The following is a 26,301-nucleotide window of genomic DNA, read 5'->3' on the forward strand; positions in this document are numbered from 1 at the left end:
ACCTAAGGAGGATATTCCTTTTAAAAACATAATTTATGCTTACCAGATAAATTCCTTTCCTTCCGGATAGGGAGAGTCCACAACTTAATTCCTTACTGTTGGGAAATACAACACCTGGCCACCAGGAGAAGGCAAAGACACCCCAGCCAAAAAAGGCCCATTTATCAAATGTCTGTCGGACCTGATCCGACAGTGCGGATCAGGTCCGACAGACATTGCTGAATGCGGAGAGCAATACACTCTCCGTATTCAGCATTGCACCAGCAGCTCACAAGAGCTGCTGGTGCAACGCTGCCCCCTGCAGACTCGCAGCCAATCGGCCACCAGCAGGGGGGGTGTCAATGAACCTGATCGTACTCGATCGGGTTGAATTGTGGCGATTCCTGTCCGCTTGCTCAGAGAAGGCAGACAGGGTTATGGTCTTTAGACCGCTGCTTCATAACTGCTGTTTCTGGCAAATCTGAAGACTCGCCAGAAACACGGGTCCACAAGCTCCATACGGAATTTGATAAATGGGCCTCAAAGGCTTAAATATCCCTCCCACTTCCTCATTACCCCAGTCATTCTGCCGAGGGAACAAGGAAAAGTAGGAGAAACATTAGGGTATGAATGGTGCCAGAAGAATAAAATAAATAATAGGGGATCGCCCATAGACAAGAAAAAACCACATCCAAATTGTGAAGTAAGCGTTTCTTCGATGAAGGAGGATTAGGACACAAGGAAGGAACCACAATCTCCTGATTGATGTTGCGATCTGACACAACCTTAGGAAGAAAACCTAATTTAGTACGTAAAACTGCCTTATCTGCATGAAAAATCAGATAAGGGGGCTGACATTGCAAAGCAGAGATCTCAGAAACTCTGCGCGCAGAGGCAATAGCCAATAAAAAGAGAACCTTCCAAGATAACAATTTAATGTCAACAGAATGCAGAGGCTCAAACAGAACCTGTTGCAAAACCTGAAGAACAAGATTTAGGCTCCAAGGAGGCGCCCCAGATCTAAATACAGGTCTGATCTTAATCAGAGCCTTAGCAAAGGACTGCACGTCTGGAAGCTCATCCAGTCTCTTGCACAATAAAACCGACAGGGCCGAAATCTGTCCCCTCAGGGAACTAGCAGAAAGGCCCTTTTCCAGTCCATCCTGGAGAAAAGATAAGATCCTGGCAACCTTAACTCTGTGCCAGGAAAAACCATGCTCTTCACACCAGAATAAGTCGGTCCTCCACACCTTGTGGTAGATACGTTGAGTAACTGGTTTACGAGCTTGAATAAGAGTATCAATGACACTCAGAGAAACCTCTCTTGGCTAAGACTAAGCGTTTAATCTCCACGCAGTCAGCCTTAGAGAATCTAGATTTTGATGAACAAATGGACCTTGTATCAGCAGGTCCCTGCGACAAAGTAACTTCCACGGAGGAGATGAGGACATCCCCACTAGATCCGCAAACCACGTCCTTCGTGGCCACGATAGTGCAATTAGGATTACTGATACCCGCTGTTGCTTGATGCGGGCCACCACTCGAGGAAGAAGCGGTAATGGAGGAAAAAGATATATGAGTTTGAACCTCCAGGGCACTGCTAGTGCATCTATTAGATCCGCTTGGGGATCCCTCGACCTTGACCCATACCTGGGTAGCTTGGTATTGAGACGGGACGCCATGAGATCTATCTCCGGTGTACCCCACTTGCTGCATATCTCTGCAAACACCTTGGGATGGAGAGACCATTCCCCTGGATGGAAGGATTGTCGGTTGAGAAAATCTGCCTCCCAGTTGTCCACACCCAGAATGTGGATTGCTGACAGCAAACAGCTGTGGGCCTCCACCCACTCCAGAATCTGAGATACTTCCTTCATTGCCAAGGAACTTCTCGTTCCCCCCTGATGGTTGATTTAAGCAACCGAGGTTATATTGTCTGATTGGAATCTGATAAACTGGGACGAACCCAGAAGTGGCCAAGCCTTCAAGGCCTTGAAGATTGCCCGTAGTTCCAAAATATTGATCCGGAGGGAGGACTCCTTCTGAGTCCATAACCCCTGTGCCTTCCTGGAACCCCAAACAGCTCCCAATCCGGATAGGCTTGCGTCCGTAGTCACAGTCTCCCATGATGGTTTAAGAAGCATGTCCCTCGAGACAGATGATCTGGACAGAGCCATCAAGAGAGCGATTTTCTCGACCGGCTGTCTAACACAATCTGTTGAGACAGATCTGAATGATTGCCGTTTTACTGCCTCAGCATGCACAGTTGTAATGGTCTGAAATGGAACCTGGCAAAAGGAATGATGTCTATGCAGGACACCATGAGACCAATAACCTCCATATACTGAGCCACAGAGGGACTCAAGGAGGTCCGGAGGGCAAGACATGCCGAAGTTAGCTTGCAACGTCTCTGGTCTGTTAGAAATATCCTCATGGATATGGAGTCTATTATAGTACCCAGGAATTCCACTCTGGTACTTGGGATAAGAGAACTCTTTTCCAAGTTTTCTTCCATCCATGTGATCGAAGAAGACTGAGAAGGGACTCCGAGAATTCTTCCGCAAGACGAAAGGATGTTGCTTGCACCAGAATATCGTCCAAGTATTGGTCTACTGGCAATGGCTAGAAGAGCCCCCAGAACCTTTGTAAAGATTCTTGGAGCAGTAGCTAGGCCAAACAGAAGGGCAATGAACTGGAAGTGCTGGTCCAGGAATGCAAACCTCAGGAACTGAAAGTGTTCCCTGTGGATTGGAACATGAAGGTAAGCGGGTCCTTCAGATCTATAGTGGTCATAAACTGGCCTTCCTGAACTAAAGGAAGGATGGACCTTATCTCCATCTTGAAGGAAGGGACACTGAGAAATTTGTTTAAGCACTTTAGGTCCAGAAATGGGGGGAAAGCTCCCTCCTTCTTTGGGACCATGAAAAGGTTTGAATAAAACCCCAAACCTCTTTCTTCGATAGGCACCGGGACAACAACTCCTAAGGAGGATAGATCCGAACGCACCCTAGAAAGGCATCCCTCTTTTCTGGTCTTGTAGACAGATTTGAGAGAAGGAATCCACCCCTTGGCAGATGAGATTTGAAGCCTTTCTTGTATCCCTGAGATACCACCTCCAGGACCCAAGGATCCTGTACGTCCTTGAACCAGGCGTCTGAAAAAAGATCCGATCCTGAATCGGGGGCCGCCCCTTCATGCCGATTTGTTTTTGACGGGCTTCTTATTCTGCTTGGATTTATTCCAGGACTGAGCCAGCTTCCAAGTACTCTTGGGTTGCTCGGGCTTGGATGAGGATTGTTGTAGTTGGGATTTGTGAGAACGAAAGAAACCGAAATTAGAAAATTGTCGTCCCTTAAACTTGTTCTTCTTATCTTGCGGCAAGAAGGCACCCTTGCCTCCGTTAACCGTAGAAATAATGGAGTCCAGGCCTGGACCAAATAAAATCTTTCCCTTGAAGTAAAGAGAAAGGAGTCTGGACTTAGAAGTCATATCCGCACACCAAGGCTTCAACCAGAGCGCCCGGCCGGTTAGGACCGCAAAGCCAGAGGCCTTTGCATTCAGGCGAATAATTTGCATGTTCGCATCACAGATAAAAGAAATAGCAATTTTTAGAGCTTTTATTCTGTCTTGAATATCCTCGAGGGAAGACTACACCTCAATGAGTTCCGACAAAGAGTCGCACCAGTAGGTAGCCGCTTTGGCAACCTCGGCAACTACAGCCGCCGGTTGAAACAAAAATCATGTATGTTGAAACATCTTTCTCAGAAAGGTTTCCATTTTTCTTTCCATTGGCTCTCTGAATGAAGAACTATACTCAAGAGGTATAGTAGTATGTTTAGCAAGCGTAGAGATAGCACCATCCACCTTAGGAATGGAGCCCCACAAATCCAGTTAAGAGTCTGGGACCAGGAACAACTTTTTAAAAGTAGACGAGGGGGAAAAGGAAGAACCAATTCTTTCCCATTTGTTCTTAATAATGTTCGCCATCTTAACTGGCACAGAAAAAGTCAAAGGAACTTTCCTGTCTTTGTAAACTCTGTCTAATTTAGGTATCATAGGTTCTTTAGGTAGCGCGGCCTCTGGAACCTCTAACGTAGACAGAACCTCCTTTAATAAGTGCTCAATTTTAAATCTAAAGGATGGTTCCACGCAGCAGGAGGCTTAGACGCTAAGGACTCCGACCCAGAAAGTTCACCCTCTGAAGCTACAGAGGTTAATAAATAATCGGATAACTGGGACATAATAGCTAAATCGAATAAATATTTTGATGACTCACAGGTCAGGAGATCTATGTTTAACCTTTCTCTTGCATTTATTAGAGCGAGGTAATGCTGCAGGTAGAAGGCACCCTCCGGATGGAGGATTAGATGTGCTACTGGGAACTGCATATGCAGTGGATAATGTAGCAAGGGTAGTAATCTCACGGGGCGCCGAGTCCTGAGAGGTAGATGGCTCAGAGGGACTAAGAGCCTTAGCAGGCTTGTCTCCCTTCTTAGACTTTATAACGGTGTTAAGGTATGTGGAACATAATTGAGTGGGAAAGAAAACCACGGCCTCCTCACAATATAAACAGGTATAATTTAGTACAGAAGGAGTACCTTCTAACATTTTTTATTAGAGAAAAACATAAATTATGCTTACCTGATAATTTTCTTTTCTTCTGATGTAAACAGTCCACAGCTGCATTCATTAAATGCCAAAGGCTTAAATTTCCTCCCAATTCCCTCATCCCCCAGTTATTCTGCTGAGGAACAAGGAACAGTAGAAGAAACATCTGGGTGAAAGGTGCCAGAAGAATAAAAAACAAAGACGCCCCACATAAAAAAGACGGGTGGGGAGCTGTGGACTCTTTCCATCGGAAGAAAAGAAAATTATCAGGTAAGCATAATTTATGTTTTTCTTCCTAAATGGAAAGAGTCCACAGCTGCATTCATTACTTTTGGGAAAACAATACCCAAGCTATAGAGGACACTGAATGGCAAAACGGGGGGGTACAATAGGCTGCCCATTCTGAGGGCACCAGGCCTGAAACCACTACCCCAAAAAAAATCAGAGGAGAAGATGAAAGAAGGATGCGGATAATCCCCCAGCACGGGGAAGAAACCCTAAACAGTGCTCAAGGAGACCACACAGCCCATGTCCATACAAAGGAACACACTCCCGAAGGGAACCAGGTCCCCCAAAGGAACCCAAGGAGTGGACAAAGTCCGAAAGGTCTCAAGAAAAGAACCACAGCAGGAACAAGTCCAAAGACAATTCCAGAGCCTCAAAAGACCAAACCGTTCAAAACAGCGGTAAGGAGGCGCTAAGCCCCCAATCCTCCCAAGAGAGGAAACTCTAGGCCCCAAGGCAATCAGAGCCAAGAGAGTGACGCAGTAGAACTCCACTGACCCGGTCACCAGATTGAATGCTGAATAAGGATTGACACAATCCTCCCAGCCCTACGGATCCTTTTAGAGTGTTTAGCTGAATTGTAAAGAAAAACAAGAAAACACACCAACAATATTGTGAGCACTCAGCTCCCCACCGAACCAGCCAGACAGAACAGGTGCCACGTGTCTGCATAAGCCACAGGACAGAACATCTGAATCCCAGCAAGACCAGCCACAGCTGGGGTCATAACTGTCAAGTTGGCTAAATCCCATCTCAAAGGGGAAGGTAAAACAGACAAACCTAGGACTAATGTGTCCCTTAACAAACTTCCGAAGAAGCAACCAGAGATAATTGATCCTAGAAGTTCCTGAAGGAAACACATAAACGAAATGAAAAGACATCCTAACCGGATAAAAGAAAATATAAGGCAACCCATAGGTTAACGCCCAGGAAGAAAGCAGGCATACCTGCAGGACCAGCCAAACTGAACCCCGATCTTCCAACAAAAACTGGGAAAGATCTCAATAATAAGACAATTTAGAAATTACGTCATCATCTCATGTCTAATGAGGTAAGCCATTCGAAGTAGAAGACTGCGGATTTCCATATATGTTATGGATAGGATCCTCTAATAACTCAAAAACGTGTCTGACTAAAATGCGAAGATGCGCTAATCTGTAACAAAAGGCACAACACTCAGGGACAACTACACCCGCAGGGAACTGTATAGGCCCACCCAAAGTCGGTAGACCCGGGACGCAAATAAACATCTGGACTTTGCAGACGCATAATTGCCAAAAATATGTGAAAGCGAAAGTGAGCTGCAACCTCCGGGGGGGGGGGGGGAACAAGTCGCCCTGTAAGGAGGTGTAAACATAATCTGGGTTACCCGCATGTGAAGTAGTAGGGAGCGGTACAGAACCCCCAGAGGCGGATGGCTCAGCAGACCCCTGAGTCCCCGAGCCCGAGGAACAGGGTGCTCTAATACGGCATATCGAACATAACTGATTGACCTGTGTCAACGGGGCCAATTCACATTCTTCACAAGTCTAAGAATCTGAATCTGAAATTTGAACAGTCTCAGCATCAGAATCCTCCATAACTAGAAAGAGAATATAATATATGGACTAATAAAAAACTTAAACGGCACCTGACACCCACAATGGCTGGGGCACTCACCACCTCCTAGAACCAGACACAAGCAGACTCTAATTTTTAATTTGCCACATGGTCAGGAATGCGGAAATGGAAGACCAGAATGTAAACACGTCCAGTCACAAGGTGAACTGCACAGTCCAAAAAAAGTGCGCCCAACCATAAGGTGGCGTCACTTCCAAAGGCCTTTATGTTCTAACCCAAGAGCCCAGTTAACACGACACATAAGCAAATGGAATCACATAACAAACATGATTAAAAAAAAACCTGTTCAATAATCCCCCTCGGGAGATATTACCCTCGATTCCAAGATACTAAAGGAGCGAGGCCCTATAAATATACTTAATAAGTCCCGCAAATACTTCCTTACGGGAAAACAAATAAGTTACAGTACATTCTGATGAAGTAAAATGAAACAATCTTACCGGAATCTACGCCGTGGAACAGGAATACGGCCCTTCAAGTGTGATGAATAGGAGCAGCGCCTCCGCCATGGACTTGAGAGAAGAAAGCAGGCAGCAAAGCGAAGTTCAACAACGCTGATTGCTTGTGGAGATGTTAATATGAGTCAGGATGGTTTCGCAGAAAGACTCTCCCTGCATCTCCGGACTCTAACTTTCATTCAGGCCCTCCCTGAGAGACTGATAGGATTACTTAAAACTCCTGTCCCATGTCGAAGAGTACTACCCTCCATAAGAGACAAAACAAACTTCTGACACTTCTCTACCAACCTCCTGGGACGAAAGGCAAAGAATGACTGGGGGATGAGGGAAGTGGGAGGAGTATTTAAGCCTTTGGCTGGGGTGTCTTTGCCTCCTCCTGGTGGCCAGGTTCTTATTTCCCAAAAGTAATGAATGCAGTTGTAGACTCTTTCCATTTAGGAAGAAAAACTGTACCTTTATACTCCCAATGGCTGGGGCACTCACCACCTCCTAGACCCAGACAGTTAACAGAGGACACGCTCTCCTCAGGTACAAGTCTCAGCCGGAATGAAGGAAATTAACATAGACCACACCCGGTCACATGGAGTGCAAGACTGTACTTCCCCTTTTATTACAAGTACAGCAAGTAATAGGAGCTGTGCAACACTTTTAAAAAAACGAAAGTGAAACCTGTTTGTTCCAGCCAAAAAACACACAGTCTATCAGCCCAGGAAAAACAAAATCACACAAAGCAGCATGTAAATAATTAATACACTGATTAATTAACCCCAACTGTTCAACAAATCCCCTTGACAGGATATTAACCCCTGATCCTATCAAGGTATAAAGGAGCCAACCTGTGACCCTGTTATAGTGTTTTATGTGTAAAAATTGAAACAATCTTACCTCCAGGATCCATGCTGTGGAACAGAACACAGGCTCTCAAGGGTGACAGTCTTATAGCAGCCCTCCTGACATGGACTTGAGTGAGAGAAAGCAGGCAGTGAAACTTGTCAACACTGATTGCTTAGGAGCTGTTAGCAGTAGTCTGGATGGTTTTGCAGAAACATTTTCCCTGCATCTCCAGACTCTAAATATCATCAATACTCTCACTCACTGAGAGGTTGACATGACTACTTAAAACTGCAGTCCTATCTCGAACGGCAGATACCCTTTTTCAGGACTCTCAGAATCTTCTGACACTTCTCTGCCACCTCCTAAAGTGACGAAAGACAAAGAATGACTGGGGTAGTGAGGAAGTGGGAGGGATATTTAAGCCTTTGACTGGGGTGTATTTGCCTCCTCCTGGTGGCCAGGTGTTGTATTTCCCAACAGTAAGGAATGAAGCTGTGGACTCTCCCTATCTTAGAAGGAAATTAGAAACTCACAGCAATGTTTCCCTATGAAAAAACACGTGAAACTCCCATGGAACGCCTATACATTCACAATGCATGTGATTACCAATAGGAGCTCTGGGGTTGTGGGTATATTGTACATTTGAATGTAATTTCCTATATGTATGTATTATACTATAAAATAATAAATAGTAAACTTTTGGTATCTTCTTTTTATTTTAGGTAGAAGATTTAGTGTATGGGATATTAATATCCTTTAGAAGACAGTAGCAACGTTTTTCTTTTTTTTTTTCGTTTTACCAAAATGCGTTTTTTCAGCTTGCACTACGTAAACCGAGTTTTATGGAATTGATGGCTTTTTAATATTGTATTTTTATATAAAATAACTTTGATTCTTTTCTAATATTGCGATCACACTATGCCAAATGTGTTCTATTCTACAAAACACATTTGGTATAGTACAAAGTTGAAAAAAACGCACTTTGGTAAAACGAAATAGCCGCACATAAAATAGTACTTTACAGTATAATGCATATCTATAACACAGTATATACACATGCAAAATATACAATCCCCCAGATCCTATAGGTTAATTATTCATGACCTAGTTTCCCTATTGTATTGTAACAAAAGAGGATGAGGTTGAGTTTTGGTTGACATATGTAAATTGTTATGTCATTTAATACTGCACTTTCAATGCAGGTGGCGATACTGCCTTTAAAGTTCCGCCAGTTTCGTGAAGCAGCGCCCTCTACAGAGAAGTATAGTAAGACACTTCTTGTCGAGACTGCCTTCAAACACTGATTTCAGCCCTTTGTAAAATTTCACAGCCAATCTTGATTACAATACTCATTCCTTTTTAAAATATCGCTATTATCACAATACTATTTTCATTGGGGCCTTGGTGAGATAAACATCTCTCAATATAAAATTTGCATTTCTAAAATTATTTGAGGGACCTCTCAGTACTGACAATACTTCTTAAAGGGACAGTCTACACTTACAACAACCACAATCCATCTGTTAGATAATGTCACGATGTCATTTGCTTACCCCTGCAACTGTATCGAGTCTTGTACACATCCCGAGTTATGCTCAATGAAAAGTTATAATATGACAGTTAGAAATGGCCACTCCGTTTTACCTTGACTTCCGGTTTGGATGCAGAGCGGAGAGGCTGTTCGCTACTTCGCGCGCTGTCCACAGGGCCTGTTACATCGCCCCAACGCAATACCTCCTTGCCCTGCTGTTTTCCTGGCAGGCTGGAGACTTGGCCTAAGATCGCCAGCGTGACCGAAGTCACAAGACAGAAAGAGCTTCGTTGTTGAAGCACAGCCGCCTTGGAGCGGCATACTCCTAATACAGAGTCAATAGTGGGCCGGTCCCCTGCTGTGTCGGATAAACCGGCTAATGCAAGCGGCCCCCTGGTGGAAGAAGTACTGGCCCCTGGAGGTCTGCAAGGAAGTACTGGGCCCGGTATTAGCACCTAGGATTGAGTTACCATCATGATGGCCTGAAGGAGTCCGATGGCAGGATATTACCGTGTGGAGTCTGAATAGGTTGTGAGTACCAAAACTGCTCTGTTTGCTGATAATTCCACAGGATGCATATGATTTGACCCCTTGGTCTGCACAGCCCTCTTTAACTATTTCTCACACAAAGCATCCCCATACTAGGCCATCTAAAAGGGCTTTGTGTATAGACTCTTACAGATTTGGGAGGAAGCTAAGAGAATAGCTGTCTTTAAAGCAGCAAGATCTAAATTGGAGAGAAGTGCGTCCATAAGTTGCTGACAAAGTTTTCTCAAATCATAAAGACTATATTTAGATAGCAGTGGGGAGGAAGTGCTGAGACCCAGCTATTATTTTGAATAAATTATCCTAAAGACCCTATCCGATGGCAAGAATCTGGTAGTAGTTCCCAGGACCCTGATACAGGGTAGGAACAAAATCTTTGGGATTAACACTTACTGATCCGGGTCGGAGTGCGTATTGTGGCTCAGGCTGTGATAGTAATATTGGTATGCCTATGATAATTAACATATTACTATAAAGTAAGTCCTAAGGGAAAGAGATCTCAGAACTTGAGAGACTACCAATAGCCCCCAGGACCCTGCTGTGGGATAGGAATATAACCTTGGCAATAATCCTGCTATGTGGCTCTTCCCTTATACCTTTGTTTAAAGTACCACACCTACTTTTTTCCGTATTCCTCAGTGACAACTCTGCTTTGAATAAAATATAGAGAGGAAAGAGCCTACCTAAAGTTAAGGGGTAGTCTCCAGGACTTTTTTACCGGTCAGCATCTTACCTTTGATATCTGTTCTACCCTGAGGATCTCATACATTGTTGTGCCATAAAGTGTTGTATAATCCTTGTACTGGATCGTGGTGGAGAGGAGAGAGCTTCCCCCAGGAAGGGGGACTATTTGAAGAAGTATTCATCTCTGCATGGTTGATAGGAACTCTATTTTGGTCCCTTTCCTGGACTGTAATTGTTCAAGTCTCTCTTGTTATTCAGGATAGTGCTGATACACGGACATTTTAAAAATATATACAAAAAGCACTTAAAAATGTAAGATTAGTTGGTATTTAAGAGAGTCCATGATCTCATGCTTATAGGCTGTTTAAGGAGTACAAAATCCCCTTGGGTACCTGTATTATAGTTCTCTAATATTGGATAAGAGGCAAGATCTCTAAGATAAGTTGGGTAGAGACTACCCTATGGATGGTTTGTTTGGGTATTCTCAATTCAGGTGATAATAATACACTTTTTTCGGCAGCATAATTATCATGTCCTGGAGGGTTAGAGGCTAAGGAGGCGCCCTTTATAATTGTTTTTTCTTTCTTCTTGTGTCTTTTCTTTTTCGCCAGCAGGTAGGCCTATTCACTGGATATTTAGCACACTCACTTTCACTGTTTTTGCTCTTTTGTGCACTTCCCTGGATTCCCCAGATGGACCAGATTACTTTGAGAGTCTAGTTGGTCACTCTCTCTCTCTTTCACGTTTTTTTTTTTTTTTTTTGTTCACTTCCACTCTAGTAGACATATGTAAGCACAGGATCACACTCACGTAACTATTGTCTGTCACGTTTAAGGAAGGAGTAAAGTGACATTCCGTGATACCCTCACTTCCCACACCTGCACTCATTTGGTTTCTTTTTCTTTTATAGCCTACCCCTCTCCCTCTTATTTGTTTAACCTGAGTATTAAATATAATCCACATGGATAGATTTATCTCACAACATAAACAGACTTCACCAGCCATGCCCCCTAAGCAGAAAGACAAGAAATCTGCGAAGACATCTGAGACCTCTCTAATAGTTGCCCAAGAGCAGTATAATGTTACTGGCTCAAATTTTGACTTTACTGAGCTAGCTGAGCAGATTTCAAAAATGATTTCCCCACAATTGGATAGTCTCAAGCAAGATATTAAACAAGATATAAATAATATTGTCCTGGAGATGAGACAATTTACAGCTAGATTGGAGGAAATTGAAACTAGGGTCTGAATAGATGTGAGCAATCTGATAAAGAGCATGGATCCCAAATTGCCGTACTTCAATCTAAGCTAGAGGATTTAGAAGATTGCTCGCGTCGCAATAATTTAAGAATTATTGGACTCCCTGAGTCTTCAGAGTATCGAGACCTGGTTTCTTTCGCTTCAATTAAACTCCCACAGATATTAAAAATGCCTACAACATCTATTCCCATGACCATTGAAAGAGCTCACAGAGTGGGCCCAATTCGGCAGAATCCTGAGGGCATTAGTAGACCTAGACCTATTCTAATTAAGTGGCTAAACTTTCAAGATAAGATTAATATAATTAAATATTACAGGAAAGCTAACCCACTAATGATAGACCAGCAAAAGGTGTTAATCTTTCAGGATTTTTCCGCCGAGACCACGAATAGGAGGAAAGAAATGTCCCCATTTTGCTCCTGACTAATGAAAGCAAATTTTAATGTCAGATTGGTATATCCGGCAAAATTAATTTTGGTCATAGAAGCCCAAACAAGTATATTAAATAATGTTACTGAGGCCCAGAAGTTCTGTGTAGATAAGGGAATTCCTTAAGTCTTGAGGGCTGATAAATTTGATTGAAGTTATTTTCTCTGTATTCTGAGTTGGAATTTTTAAAGTGTTTTATGAGTTATTATGTTACAAAGATATTAGTAAAGAAAAGAATGTTCTTACAAGATGATATATACAATAATGTAATCATTTATGTGCTATGTCTTTTTTATTTTCTTGTCCCTCGAAGTCAACGCGGGGGGCTCCCCCCTTCCCTTTTTTTTTTTTTTTTTTCTTCTTCTCCTCTCTTGCACCTCCTCCCCCTGTCCGCTCCCTCTCCCCGTTATACCTAGTAATGCTATGGATTGGTTATCATTGAAAGCCTCTAATTATATACTTTGTTGTATAGTATTATTTGTGGCAATGCAATAAGTTTTAAATAGATATAGGTTCGATTAAAATTTTATCCTGGAACGTGGGTGGTATCACCTCCCCCATCAAACGGAAAGCGGTAATAAAGCTATTGGGATCATATAAACCCAATATAGTTTGGCTACAAGAAATTCATTTAAAAGAGCACGAAATTAATAAACTTAAATCCAGGTGGGTGGGGGAGGTGGTAGCCGCCCCGTCGCAGGTTAGGAAGAAAGGTGTAGCAATTTTGATCAATAAAAATTTTAAATATAAAATTAATAAGAGCCAAATAGACCCAGAAGCGCGTTTTCAAATTCTTGAGATGGAAATCGAGAAGATTCCCTTTATTTTTTGCAATATTTATGGCCCCAATCAACATGACCCCAGGTTCTAGGAAGATTTAGCATTAAAATTATTACCCTATAGAGGAGTGATCGGAGGGGATTTAAATTTAATAGCATATCCCAACTTAGACAGGTTAAGTAGGTCTAAAGGTATTAAGCGAGTTAAGAAAACGAGGATTCTACAAAAAATTTGTCATAAAGTCGGAGTATATGATATATGGCGGAACCTGAACCCAGATGTAAAAGCGTTCACATGTTTATCTAAAGGACATCAAGCGCTGTCGCGCATAGATAATTTCGCAAAATCTAACTGGCAAGGAGGTTAAGGCAGATATTAAAGACATAGTACTTTCTGACCACACGATTATATCTATAGAATTTAAGGTTAAATCCCTTATGCCTCAGCGAAATAATAACTTCTTTTTTCCCAATTACCTTTATAATAATACACATTTCCAAAATTGGTTAACAAACAAATGGAGAGAATTCGAGCGTTTTAATTCTGAATATAAAGATAAGATAGAAACTTTTTGGGAGACCGGAAAGGCTGTCTTACGTGGGGATATTAAGGCATATATGTGTTCCCTCAAAAAGAAATTTTTACAAAAAGAAATCCAGCTCTCTAATAGTGTAAGAAACGCATATAATGCGTATATAGCCGCACCATCTAAGGCATCAGGGGAAAGATATATAAACCTAAAAACTCAAAGGGATATTTTGATTAAACAACATAAGATATCTGAAGACATAAGAAAGAAATCACTATACAGTGGCTATTCAGGGAAGGCGGCTAAGTATCTTGTCAAAATTACAAAAAAGAGATCTTCCAATTATATTGCCGCAATTAGATGTGGGGAAAATAGATACACCTCTAATGAGGATATTCAAAAAACGTTTACTGATTTTTTTAAAAATCTCTATAAAGCTGAACCCCCCAACCTAAACCAGAAAGGTTTGTTTTGGGACAATTTAAAGATCCCTAAAATGCCTCAAGAGGCAATTTAGCAACTTAATGCGCCAATCTCAATAGAAGAAATCTTAAATGGTATTAAAGTCGCCAATCTTAATAAAGCCCCTGGGCCTGATTCTCTTCCGGCTGAATTTTATAAGATTCTCTTAGACCAAATAGCTCCGAACTTGTTAAAATTATTTAACTTTTATTATACTGCAGATATTCCATCTTCTCCATATTTCGCGGCGTCAAATATCTCACTAGTTCTTAAAAAAGAGAAAGATCCTGAATTTCCCTCTTCATATCGGCCAATCTCTTTGCTTTGCCACACTTACACAATATTATACACGATAACCAGGCAGGCTTTATGACGGGTAGAAGTTCGACCAAAAATATTCGGAAAGTTATGCTTATTCTAGACTATTTATGGAACAAGAAAGGTCTAAAAAAAGATATTCTAACAGTCGACGCAGAAAAGGCTTTCGATTACATATGCTGGGACCATCTTTTCGCGGCCCTGGAAAAGTTTGTTTTTTCTGGGTATTTTACCAAATTAATTAAGATGATATATAACAACCCTTCTTCAGCAATCTTTATTAACGGCTCAACATCTGAACGCTTCAGTCTACAACGAGGCACTAGGCAGGGATGCCCTCTCTCGCCTATACTTTTTAATATTTCGCTAGAACCACTGGCGATCTTTCTTAGACAGCAGCTAACAGGTATTCTGATTGGTAAACAAAAATATGTTCTGGCCCTGTATGCTGACGACCTATTACTTTTTTTATCCGATTTAAAAGAAAGTCTTCCTAAACTATTAGAATCAGTCCAGGTATTTGCATCTTTTTCTGGCTATAAAATTAACCTACAAAAATCGGAACTACTCTGGATTCATAGACCCTCCTATAAGTCACTAAAGCACCCATTCAGAGAAGTCAGTCAAATTAAGTATTTAGGAATAGTGTTGGCAAAATCCCAGCAAGATTGGTATGATCTGAATTATGTTAAATTCTTTAATTACTGTAAACAGAAATTAAAAGACTGGGTCTCTTTGCCCATCTCATTGTCAGCTCGTATCATGCTTATTAAAATTATACTTTTACCGAAGTTAATCTACCTTCTCCAAAACATTCCTCTCTTTTTACACAAGGCTGATGTAAGACTATTTAATCGAATATCTAATGACTTTCTTTGGAAAGGAAAGAGGCCACGAATTGCCCTAAATACTTTAACCCTACCTAAAGAATCGGCGGGCCTGGCTTTCCCTAATATTTCCTATTATAACATTGTTACAATTTCAAAATTGGCTGTTGACTGGATTTCAGAAAAATAATTATTCACTGACTATTCTGGGGAAACAAATTTGGTTCATCCCTACAACTTAAAAGCACTATTTCACTGTCCTATTGCGCAACTTCCTTCGGGAGTTGCCAAAATGCTGATCTTTAAAAATGTGATTCTGGCGTGGCAGAAATTCTGCTTAGAAAACAAAATTTATGCTTACCTGATAAATTCCTTTCTCCTGTAGTGTGGTCAGTCCACGGGTCATCATTACTTCTGGGATATTAACTCCTCCCCAACAGGAAGTGCAAGAGGATTCACCCAGCAGAGCTGCTATATAGCTCCTCCCCTCTACGTCACACCCAGTCATTCGACCGAGAACCAACGAGAAAGGAGAAGCCAAAGGGTGCAGTGGTGACTGGAGTATAATTTAAAAAATTTAGACCTGCCATAAAAAACAGGGCGGGCCGTGGACTGACCACACTACAGGAGAAAGGAATTTATCAGGTAAGCATAAATTTTGTTTTCTCCTGTTAAGTGTGGTCAGTCCACGGGTCATCATTACTTCTGGGATACCAATACCAAAGCTAAAGTACACGGATGACGGGAGGGACAGGCAGGCTCTTTATACGGAAGGAACCACTGCCTGAAGAACCTTTCTCCCAAAAACAGCCTCTGAAGAAGCAAAAGTGTCAAATTTGTAAAATTTGGAAAAAGTATGAAGAGAAGACCAAGTTGCAGCCTTGCAAATCTGTTCAACAGAAGCCTCATTCTTAAAGGCCCAAGTGGAAGCCACAGCTCTAGTAGAATGAGCTGTAATTTTTTCAGGAGGCTGCTGTCCAGCAGTCTCATAGGCTAAACGTATTATGCTACGAAGCCAAAAAGAGAGAGAGGTAGCCGAAGCTTTTTGACCTCTCCTCTGACCAGAATAAACGACAAACAGGGAAGACGTTTGTCGAAAATCCTTAGTTGCCTGTAGATAAAATTTCAGGGCACGGACTACATCTAGATTGTGTAGAAGACGTTCCTTCTTTGAAGAAGGATTAGGACACAAAGATGGAACAACAATCTCTTGATTGATATTCCTGTTAGTGACCACCTTAGGTAAGAACCCAGGTTTAGTACGCAGAACTACCTTGTCTGAATGAAAAATCAGATAAGGAGAATCACAATGTAAGGCAGATAACTCAGAGACTCTTCGAGCCGAGGAAATAGCCATTAAAAACAGAACTTTCCAAGATAACAGCTTGATATCAATGGAATGAAGGGGTTCAAACGGAACACCCTGTAAAACATTAAGAACTAAGTTCAAACTCCATGGTGGAGCAACAGTTTTAAACACAGGCTTGATCCTAGCTAAAGCCTGACAAAAAGCTTGAACGTCCGGAACCTCTGACAGACGTTTGTGTAAAAGAATGGACAGAGCTGAAATCTGTCCCTTTAAGGAACTAGCGGATAAACCCTTTTCTAAACCTTCTTGTAGAAAAGACAATATCCTAGGAATCCTAACCTTACTCCATGAGTAACTCTTGGATTCGCACCAATATAAGTATTTACGCCATATTTTATGGTAAATCTTTCTGGTAACAGGCTTCCTAGCCTGTATTAAGGTATCAATTACTGACTCAGAAAAACCACGTTTTGATAAAATCAAGCATTCAATTTCCAAGCAGTCAGCTTCAGAGAAATTCGATTTTGATGTTTGAAGGGACCCTGGATCAGAAGGTCCTGTCTCAGAGGCAGAGACCAAGGTGGACAGGATGACATGTCCACTAGATCTGCATACCAGGTCCTGCGTGGCCATGCAGGCGCTATTAGAATCCCTGATGCTCTCTCCTGTTTGATTCTGGCAATCAATCGAGGAAGCATCGGGAAGGGTGGAAACACATAAGCCATCCCGAAGGTCCAAGGTGCTGTCAAAGCATCTATCAGAACCGCTCCCGGATCCCTGGATCTGGACCCGTAACGAGGAAGCTTGGCGTTCTGGCGAGACGCCATGAGATCTATCTCTGGTTTGCCCCAACGTCGAAGAATTTGGGCAAAAACCTCCGAGTGAAGTTCCCACTCCCCCGGATGAAAAGTCTGACGACTTAGGAAATCCGCCTCCCAGTTCTCCACTCCCGGGATGTGGATTGCTGACAGGTGGCAAGAGTGAGACTCTGCCCAGCGAATTATCTTTGATACTTCCATCATTGTTAGGGAGCTTATTGTCCCTCCCTGATGGTTGATGTAAGCTACAGTCGTGATGTTGTCCGACTGAAACCTGATGAACCCCCGAGTTGTTAACTGGGGCCAAGCCAGAAGGGCATTGAGAACTGCTCTCAATTCCAGAATGTTTATTGGCAGGAGACTCTCCTCCTGATTCCATTGTCCCTGAGCCTTCAGAGAATTCCAGACAGCGCCCCAACCTAGTAGGCTGGCGTCTGTTGTTACAATTGTCCAGTCTGGCCTGCTGAATGGCATCCCCCTGGACAGATGTGGCCGAGAAAGCCACCATAGAAGAGAATTTCTGGTCTCTTGATCCAGATTCAGAGTAGGGGACAAGTCTGAGTAATCCCCATTCCACTGACATGCACAATTGCAGCGGTCTGAGATGTAGGCGTGCAAAGGGTACTATGTCCATTGCCGCTACCATTAAGCCGATCACCTCCATGCATTGAGCTACTGACGGGTGTTGAATGGAATGAAGGACACGGCATGCATTTTGAAGCTTTGTTAACCTGTCTTCTGTCAGGTAAATCTTCATTTCTACAGAATCTATAAGAGTCCCCAAGAAGGGAACTCTTGTGAGTGGAAAGAGAGAACTCTTCTTTTCGTTCACCTTCCATCCATGCGACCTTAGAAATGCCAGTACTAACTCTGTATGAGACTTGGCAGTTTGAAAGCTTGAAGCTTGTATCAGAATGTCGTCTAGGTACGGAGCTACCGAAATTCCTCGCGGTCTTAGTACCGCCAGAAGAGCACCCAGAACCTTTGTGAAGATTCTTGGAGCCGTAGCCAATCCGAATGGAAGAGCTACAAACTGGTAATGCCTGTCTAGGAAGGCAAACCTTAGATACCGGTAATGATCATTGTGAATCGGTATGTGAAGGTAAGCATCCTTTAAATCCACTGTGGTCATGTACTGACCCTTTTGGATCATGGGTAAGATTGTCCGAATAGTTTCCATTTTGAACGATGGAACTCTTAGGAATTTGTTTAGGATCTTTAAATCCAAGATTGGCCTGAAAGTTCCCTCTTTTTTGGGAACCACAAACAGATTTGAGTAAAACCCTTGTCCTTGTTCCGACCGCGGAACCGGATGGATCACTCCCATTAGTAAAAGATCTTGTACACAGCGTAGAAACGCCTCTTTCTTTATTTGGTTTGTTGCCAAACTTGACAGATTAAATCTCCCTTTTGGGGGAGAGGATTTGAAGTCCAGAAGATATCCCTGAGATATGATCTCTAACGCCCAGGGATCCTGGACATCTCTTGCCCAAGCCTGGGCGAAGAGAGAAAGTCTGCCCCCCACTAGATCCGTTCCCGGATCGGGGGCCCTCAATTCATGCTGTCTTAGGGGCAGCAGCAGGTTTCCTGGCCTGCTTGCCCTTGTTCCAGGACTGGTTAGGTCTCCAGCCTTGTCTGTAGCGAGCAACAGCTCCTTCCTGTTTTGGTGCAGAGGAAGTTGATACTGCTCCTGCTTTGAAATTACGAAAGGAACGAAAAGTAGACTGTCTAGCCTTAGGTTTGGCTCTGTCTTGAGGCAGGGCATGGCCTTTACCTCCTGTAATGTCAGCGATAATTTCTTTCAACCCGGGCCCGAATAAGGTCTGCCCTTTGAAAGGTATGTTAAGTAATTTAGATTTAGAAGTAACGTCAGCTGACCAGGATTTTAGCCACAGTGCTCTGCGTGCCTGAATGGCGAATCCGGAATTCTTAGCCGTAAGTTTAGTTAAATGTACTACGGCATCCGAAATAAATGAATTAGCTAGTTTAAGTGTCTTAAGCTTGTTTGAAATCTCATCTATAGTTATTGAGTCAAGAGTCTCTTCCAGGGACTCGGACCAAAAAGCGGCCGCGGCCGTCACAGACGCAATACATGCAAGGGGTTGCAATATAAAACCTTGTTGAACAAACATTTTCTTAAGGTAACCCTCTAATTTTTTATCCATTGGATCTGAAAAGGCACAGCTATCCTCCACCGGGATAGTGGTACGCTTAGCCAGAGTAGAAACCGCTCCCTCCACCTTAGGGACCGTCTGCCATAAGTCCCGTGTGGTGGCGTCTATTGGAAACATTTTTCTAAACACAGGAGGGGGGGAAAAGGGTACACCGGGCCTATCCCACTCCTTAGTAATTATCTCTGTAAGCCTCTTAGGTATAGGAAATACATCAGTACTCGCCGGTACCGCATAGTATCTATCCAGCCTACATAATTTCTCTGGGATTGCAACGGTGTTACAATCATTTAGAGCTGCTAATACCTCCCCTAACAGTACACAGAGGTTTTCGAGTTTAAACTTAAAATTAGAAATGTCTGAATCCATTCTATTGGGATCAGAACCGTCACCTGCAGATTGAAGCTCTCCGTCCTCATGTTCAGCATACTGTGACGCAGTATCAGACATGGCCCTATTATCAACAGCGCACTCTGTTCTCACCCCAGAGTGATCACGCTTACCTCTTAGTTCTGGTAATTTAGCCAAAACTTCAGTCATAACATTAGCCATATCCTGTAATGTGATTTGTAATGGCCGCCCTGATGTACTCGGCGCTACAATATCACGCACCTCCCGAGCGGGAGATGCAGGTACTGACACGTGAGGCGAGTTAGTCGGCATAACTCTCCCCTCGTTGTTTGGTGAAATATGTTCAATTTGTACAGATTGACTTTTATTTAAAGTAGCATCAATGCAATTAGTACATAAATTTCTATTGGGCTCCACTTTGGCTTTAGCACATATAGCACAGAGATATTCCTCTGAATCAGACATGTTTAACACACTAGCAAATAAACTAGCAACTTGGAAATACTTTTCAAAGTAATTTACAAATAATATGAAAACGTACTGTGCCTTTAAGAAGCACAGAAAAGGTTATGACAGTTGAGAAATAATAAACTGAGAAACGATAACATCAAATCCTTTCCGGAAAAACACAATTTTAGCAAAGGATTGCCCCCATTAGTAATGGATAACTAACCCTGATAGCAGAAAAAAAGTACAAAAATAAACGTTTTTTATCACAGTCAGCTACAATCTCACAGCTCTGCTGTGAGTGATTACCTCCCTCAAAATAAGTTTTGAAGACCCCTGAGCTCTGTAGAGACGAACCGGATCATGCAGGGAAGACAAGAGACTTCTGACTGAATTTTTTGATGCGTAGCAAAAGCGCCAAAATAGGCCCCTCCCCCTCACACACAACAGTGAGGGAGATCAGTAAACTGTCTTAAATTAAATAAAACGACTGCCAAGTGGAAAAAAACAGTGCCCAAAACATTTTTTCACCCAGTACCTCAGAAAATTAAACGATTTAACATGCCAGCAAAAACGTTTAACATCAAATAAATGAAATGTCATTAGAAAGCCTGTTGCTAGTCACTGCAAATTAGGCTAAAGTCTTATGCATACAGTATTATCCCAGTGAAGTGCCATTCCCCAGAATACTGAAGTGTAAAATATACATACATGACAGCCTGATACCAGTTGCTACTACTGCATTTAAGGCTGAGCTTACATTATATCGGTATGGCAGAATTTTCTCAGTCAATTCCATTGTCAGAAAATAATATGCTGCTACATACCTCTTTGCAGATTAACCTGCCCGCTGTCCCCTGATCTGAAGTTTACCTCACTCCTCAGATGGCCGAGAACAGCAATATGATCTTAACTACGCCGGCTAAAATCATACAAAAAACTCAGGTAGATTCTTCTTCAAATTCTACCAGAGAAGGAACAACACACTCCGGTGCTGTTATAAAATAACAAACTTTTGATTGAAGGTATAAAACTAAGTATAATCACCACAGTCCTCTCACACATCCTATCTATTAGTTGGGTGCAAGAGAATGACTGGGTGTGACGTAGAGGGGAGGAGCTATATAGCAGCTCTGCTGGGTGAATCCTCTTGCACTTCCTGTTGGGGAAGAGTTAATATCCCAGAAGTAATGATGACCCGTGGACTGACCACACTTAACAGGAGAAATTGGTATATCCCCATTTGTCTCTGAATACCTCCCAATTCAAGGGTGCCCAGGATTTGCTCCTGGATTTACATACAAGGTATTTGAGAGATGGAAAGTAAAAGGTCTGACCGCTATTAAACAATTAGTCACGTCCGAAATTACAATTAGACCATTTCTTGATATCAGACTAGAATTTAATCTATCACAAAATGACCACTATGCGTATTTACAAATTAAGCATTTTATTTCAGAGCTCAAACTTAAATTTGGTACAAACTGGGCGCATGCCCCTTTAAGGAGTTTAATCAACCAATATAAGAATGGGGCTACGTCAATCGCCCTATTATATCGCTTGATGATGGCCTCTAAACATGAGGCCCAATTAGAGAAAATAGTCGCTATCTGGAATAATAGCTTTCCAGAACTCAGGCCCCATCATATCCAAGTGAGTCTGAACTTACTCAACAAAACGGGCAATGCTCTAGCCTGGCGTGAAGCACATTTAAAAATGATTTATGCGACATATATCACTCCTGACAAATTGTCAAAATGGTATAGAAACATTAGTAGTTGCTGGAAGTGTCAGGCACAACAAGCAAACCTTCTGCACTGTATTTGGGCATGCCCCAAAATCCAGCAGTTTTGGATGAAAATTAAGTTCTGGTTGAATAGAAGCTTAAAAATAGAATTAAATTTAGAGTCTCAAATGGTTATCTTTTTAGTCAAATTTTCGCAGCAACTAAAAAATTATAAATTAATTAACACCTTAATGTTATTAGCTAGGAACTTGATTTTGCAAAATGGAAAGTATCCCACCCTCCCAAATTTATAAATTTTAAAAAAGAAGTGCTGAAACAATGTATGGTGGAACAATATGCGATTTCAAAGTCTAATGAGTCCCAGTAAAAAAGATTTCTGGACAAATGGAGCACAGTTATTCTGTCATTGCCACCGCTTGTACAACGGCAATTAATAAATCCTATTAGCCATTCGGCTTATATTCTTCAGCTTATCAATGCTGGCAACTACCCCGCATTCTGGGTTGACTAGGGGGAGAGGGGAGCTCTGGGATAGGGTTGATGGGAGGTGTAGGACTTTACCCCTTTTTTTTTGTTTTTGTTTTCCTGTTTCCTGTATATTGGTACGGTGATTGAACCATTAAGTGTTATTGTATTATATTTCCAACAACCATTTTGATTTTCTTCGCCCTGTAGTGTCTGGTAAAGCTTCCGGTGTGAAGCAAACGAAATAATAGAGAGGGTATCTTCGTTTTTTTTTTGTTTCTTGTTTTTTGTTTGTGAATTCAAGAGGATCCATCTTGATAAACGCTGTCTTAGCTACTGTGTTATTGGTAATAATTAAGGTATTTGTGTTATTTGTATTGTTATTTTTTATTCTATGCTATTATTTAATGTATGTTATTTATTGTCCTGCTATAAAAATCAATAAAAAAAAAAAAGAAATAAAAGAAAAAGAAATGGCCACTCCGATCCGCCCACCCAATACGTCACCCATTCTCTTATTTTCAATAGTCCAATAGAAAATTGCTCACCGATCAAAATCCTGTATCGCGCATTCATTGTTTCGCGCATGCGCAATGTCAGTGGGAACCAAGTATCCGGAACCAAAGTTTAGCTTTATTTTTTTACCGCTCTGAATTATCAGAAAGCGTTGCTATTGCTTACACGGAGGGACAGAAAACAGAGTTACTCTTTCTGTGTTTGCCGGGATAACAACTACAGACTTACGGTTTCGAGCTGAAAAACAATGCGTATGCGTTTTCGAGTAGGATGATGTCACTGGTTTGTCCGTGCACGAGTGTTATAGGGAAGGAGAAGCACTCGATAAGACAGGAGGAGAAGCTATTGGGAGGAGTTACACGGCCATGTTTAAATCATGGAATAAAAACTGCTTTTATGTAAAAGTTGGTAAGCACATAAACGAAAATACGAATGAAGGGTATCAATACAATTGTAAGCATGCGATCGTAACTATGGGCTAACATTGTTTTCAGTGTAGACTGTCCCTTTAAAGTGACAGTCAACACCAGAATGTTTGCTGTTTAGAAAGATAGATAATCCATTTATTACCCATTCCCCAGTTTTGTACAACCAACACAGTTATATTAAAGGACCAGTAAACACAGCAGATTTGCATAATCAACAAATGCAAGATAACAAGACAATACACTAGCATTTACTCTGAATTTCAAATGAGTAGTAGATTATTTTCTCACACATTTCAGTTATGTATATTTCCACTCCCCCTGTAACATGTGATAGCAATCAGCTAATCACAAATGCATATACCTATAGTCCGAGTTCTTGCACATGCTCAGTAGGAGCTGGTGACTCAAAAAAAGTGTAAATATAAAAGACTCTGACGAAGAAGCACTCCTGAAGCTTCGAAACGCGTAAGGAAATCTAAAGTGTGGCATTGCTTTTTTCCCTCACCCACCTGTTATCGTAACAGGTGTTTGTTGCGGACCTCGATTGCAGATTTCACAGGTTTATCAGGCCTAGTGCTGGCACCTCACGCTGCAAACCCAAGCTAAACTTTACAGTGCCAATGAGATCAGCACAGTAACTATAGCAAGTAGTATTCTGTGACACTATTATCCGCCTGAGACATATATCAGTATATAAATACTTTTTATAATACACACTTTATATTGTGTGTTTTTTGTGTGGTTTTTTATCTGCATTTTATGAATATACACCATGTTTTAATATATACATCTGTACACCATATTGGAACATATTTTAATATATACATCTGTACACCATATTGGAACATAAAGCAGCTACTATCACCATTAGTAGCTATTTTTTCTGCAAAGAAAAGACATTGGCAGTCATCCAGTGAACTATACAGCCAAAGGACTGGTTGGAAGTATACACTGAACATTGGATTAACAAACAGTTCCTAACTACTTATAAATTCCACAGTCACAAGAACCACACACCTACTTAAGGTGTTTTAAAAATATATTTACACATCTTCATCTTACCTCATATATTGATTGAGGTTGATACATGTGAGTGCAATTCCTACCATTGTATTGTTTGCAATAAATATATGTTTAAACAATATCACACTATGTACTCTTTCTTTTTCCTTGTCATATCTCTCTGAGCATGGTGAGAGCCAAGAACCAGACCAGACTGGACTACCATACTTCGGTGAGACACCAAGGCATCAATACCAAGAGCCTGGAAGTTTCATAGCTGAACAACACCATACACAAGCTCGCACAAAACAACGGAACCTCAGCTACATCCAAGTCAGAGGGGAGCCCACAACTGACCAGAAAGGAGTAACCAGACGTGCAAACATTACCTCATATGATTGAGGTACCCTCCAGTAAGGGGATATCAACTGTCTCTGTGTACCATTGCTATTACCATATAGTGATTAGTGAATACCATATGAACTGGACATATGAACTTATACTAAAAGTTTATACCTAAAGTCAATAATTCTATATAGGTTTCTATCGTTGTTTATGGTGAAGATTCACTTTTCTGAGTGATTCTTAATATACCTACACACCACTTGTATTAGTAGCGCTGAATTCCATCTGATTAAGTTCTCTTTTATTCTAAATATAAAAGACTGTGCACATTTTTTTTAATGGAAGTAAATTGGAAAGTTGATTAAAATTACATGCTGTATCTGAATCATGAAAATTCAATAAAACCTGAGTGTCCCTTTAATACATTTTTTACCTCTGTGATTACTTTGCATCTAAGCCTCTGCAGACTGCCCCCTTATTTCAGTTCATATGACAGACTTGCATTTTAGCCAATCAGTGCTCACTCCTCTGTAAATTCACGTGCGTGAGCTCAATGTTATCTATGTCAACCACATGAACTAATGCTCTCTAGCGGTGAAAAACTTTCAAAATGCTTTCAGATTAGAGGTTTAGCTTTCAACTACGAATACCAAGAGAACAAAGCAAAATTGGTGATAAATTGGAAAGTTGTTTAAAATTACTTGCCCTATTTGAATCATGAAAGATTTTTTTGGACTTGACTGTCCCTTTAAGATAATCTCACCAGACCAGAGAGCTTTAGAGAATGCTAAATGAGGATATAACTGTAACTCCAGTAATCTTTTATGAGGTGTTAGGTGTGTAAATATGTAATCAACATGGTATGGATAGAATGTAGGTGTGTACATGTGTGTGGTTTTGACAGTAACAGTATGTGTGTTAATATACATGATGATAATGTGTCAGCGAGCCCATGTATATAAGTGTATTACTCCGATGATATATGTCAGCTTCATAATAAACCCCTAGCCTTGGCTCACCAAGATTACTGGATAAATTGAAGAAGGAGGTAATATGTGGTCCCGCAATAGTCCACCATCACAACGCATAGGGATAAAATTAATACATTCATCATGAACCTAAAAAGAAAAAAAAGATGTTTGCAGAGGAACGTCTCATCTAAATATTAATTTGCCAAACATTATTTTGCTTCTTCTTTGTATGACTAATATACAACGTGAAACATTTATAAATATTCTAGTTTGGCTTCTCACAACCCTCTGTGCAGTGAATTCTATGGCATCGAGGCTATCACTAAAAAGGACAGAGAAGCATCCAATTCATGCAATTAAGTACCGTGCTAGACTGTGCTGAAGTAGACATGCCTACCTCCCTGTTTAATTCTCATTTGTCCTCTTTAACCATTTCCCCTCCACTGACCCACCTCCACAAGACATAAAGGTATAGTAAACTTATGGCTGTATTGATTATAAGCTAGTTTAGTGAAGCAGCTATTTACCAACGTCGAGGAGCTTCAGAACCATGTTGTTCTCTACATTTGTATCATTAAGCT

General features: G+C 41.5%; 1 protein-coding gene across 6 annotated transcripts in view; it reads right to left on the minus strand.

The window, feature by feature from the left end:
• DGKA (diacylglycerol kinase alpha) overlaps positions 1–26,301 on the minus strand; it is a 389,538-nt gene that overhangs the window by 92,778 nt on the left and 270,459 nt on the right. For all 6 annotated transcript variants that reach the window (XM_053708123.1, XM_053708124.1, XM_053708121.1 and 3 more), the window contains one exon: positions 25,769–25,867. In XM_053708123.1, the coding sequence (XP_053564098.1) occupies positions 25,769–25,867 (99 nt within the window). The remainder of the gene's footprint in view (positions 1–25,768; positions 25,868–26,301) is intronic.

The sequence above is a fragment of the Bombina bombina genome, chromosome 3 (genome assembly GCF_027579735.1).
Source record: "Bombina bombina isolate aBomBom1 chromosome 3, aBomBom1.pri, whole genome shotgun sequence".
Lineage (NCBI taxonomy): Eukaryota > Metazoa > Chordata > Amphibia > Anura > Bombinatoridae > Bombina > Bombina bombina.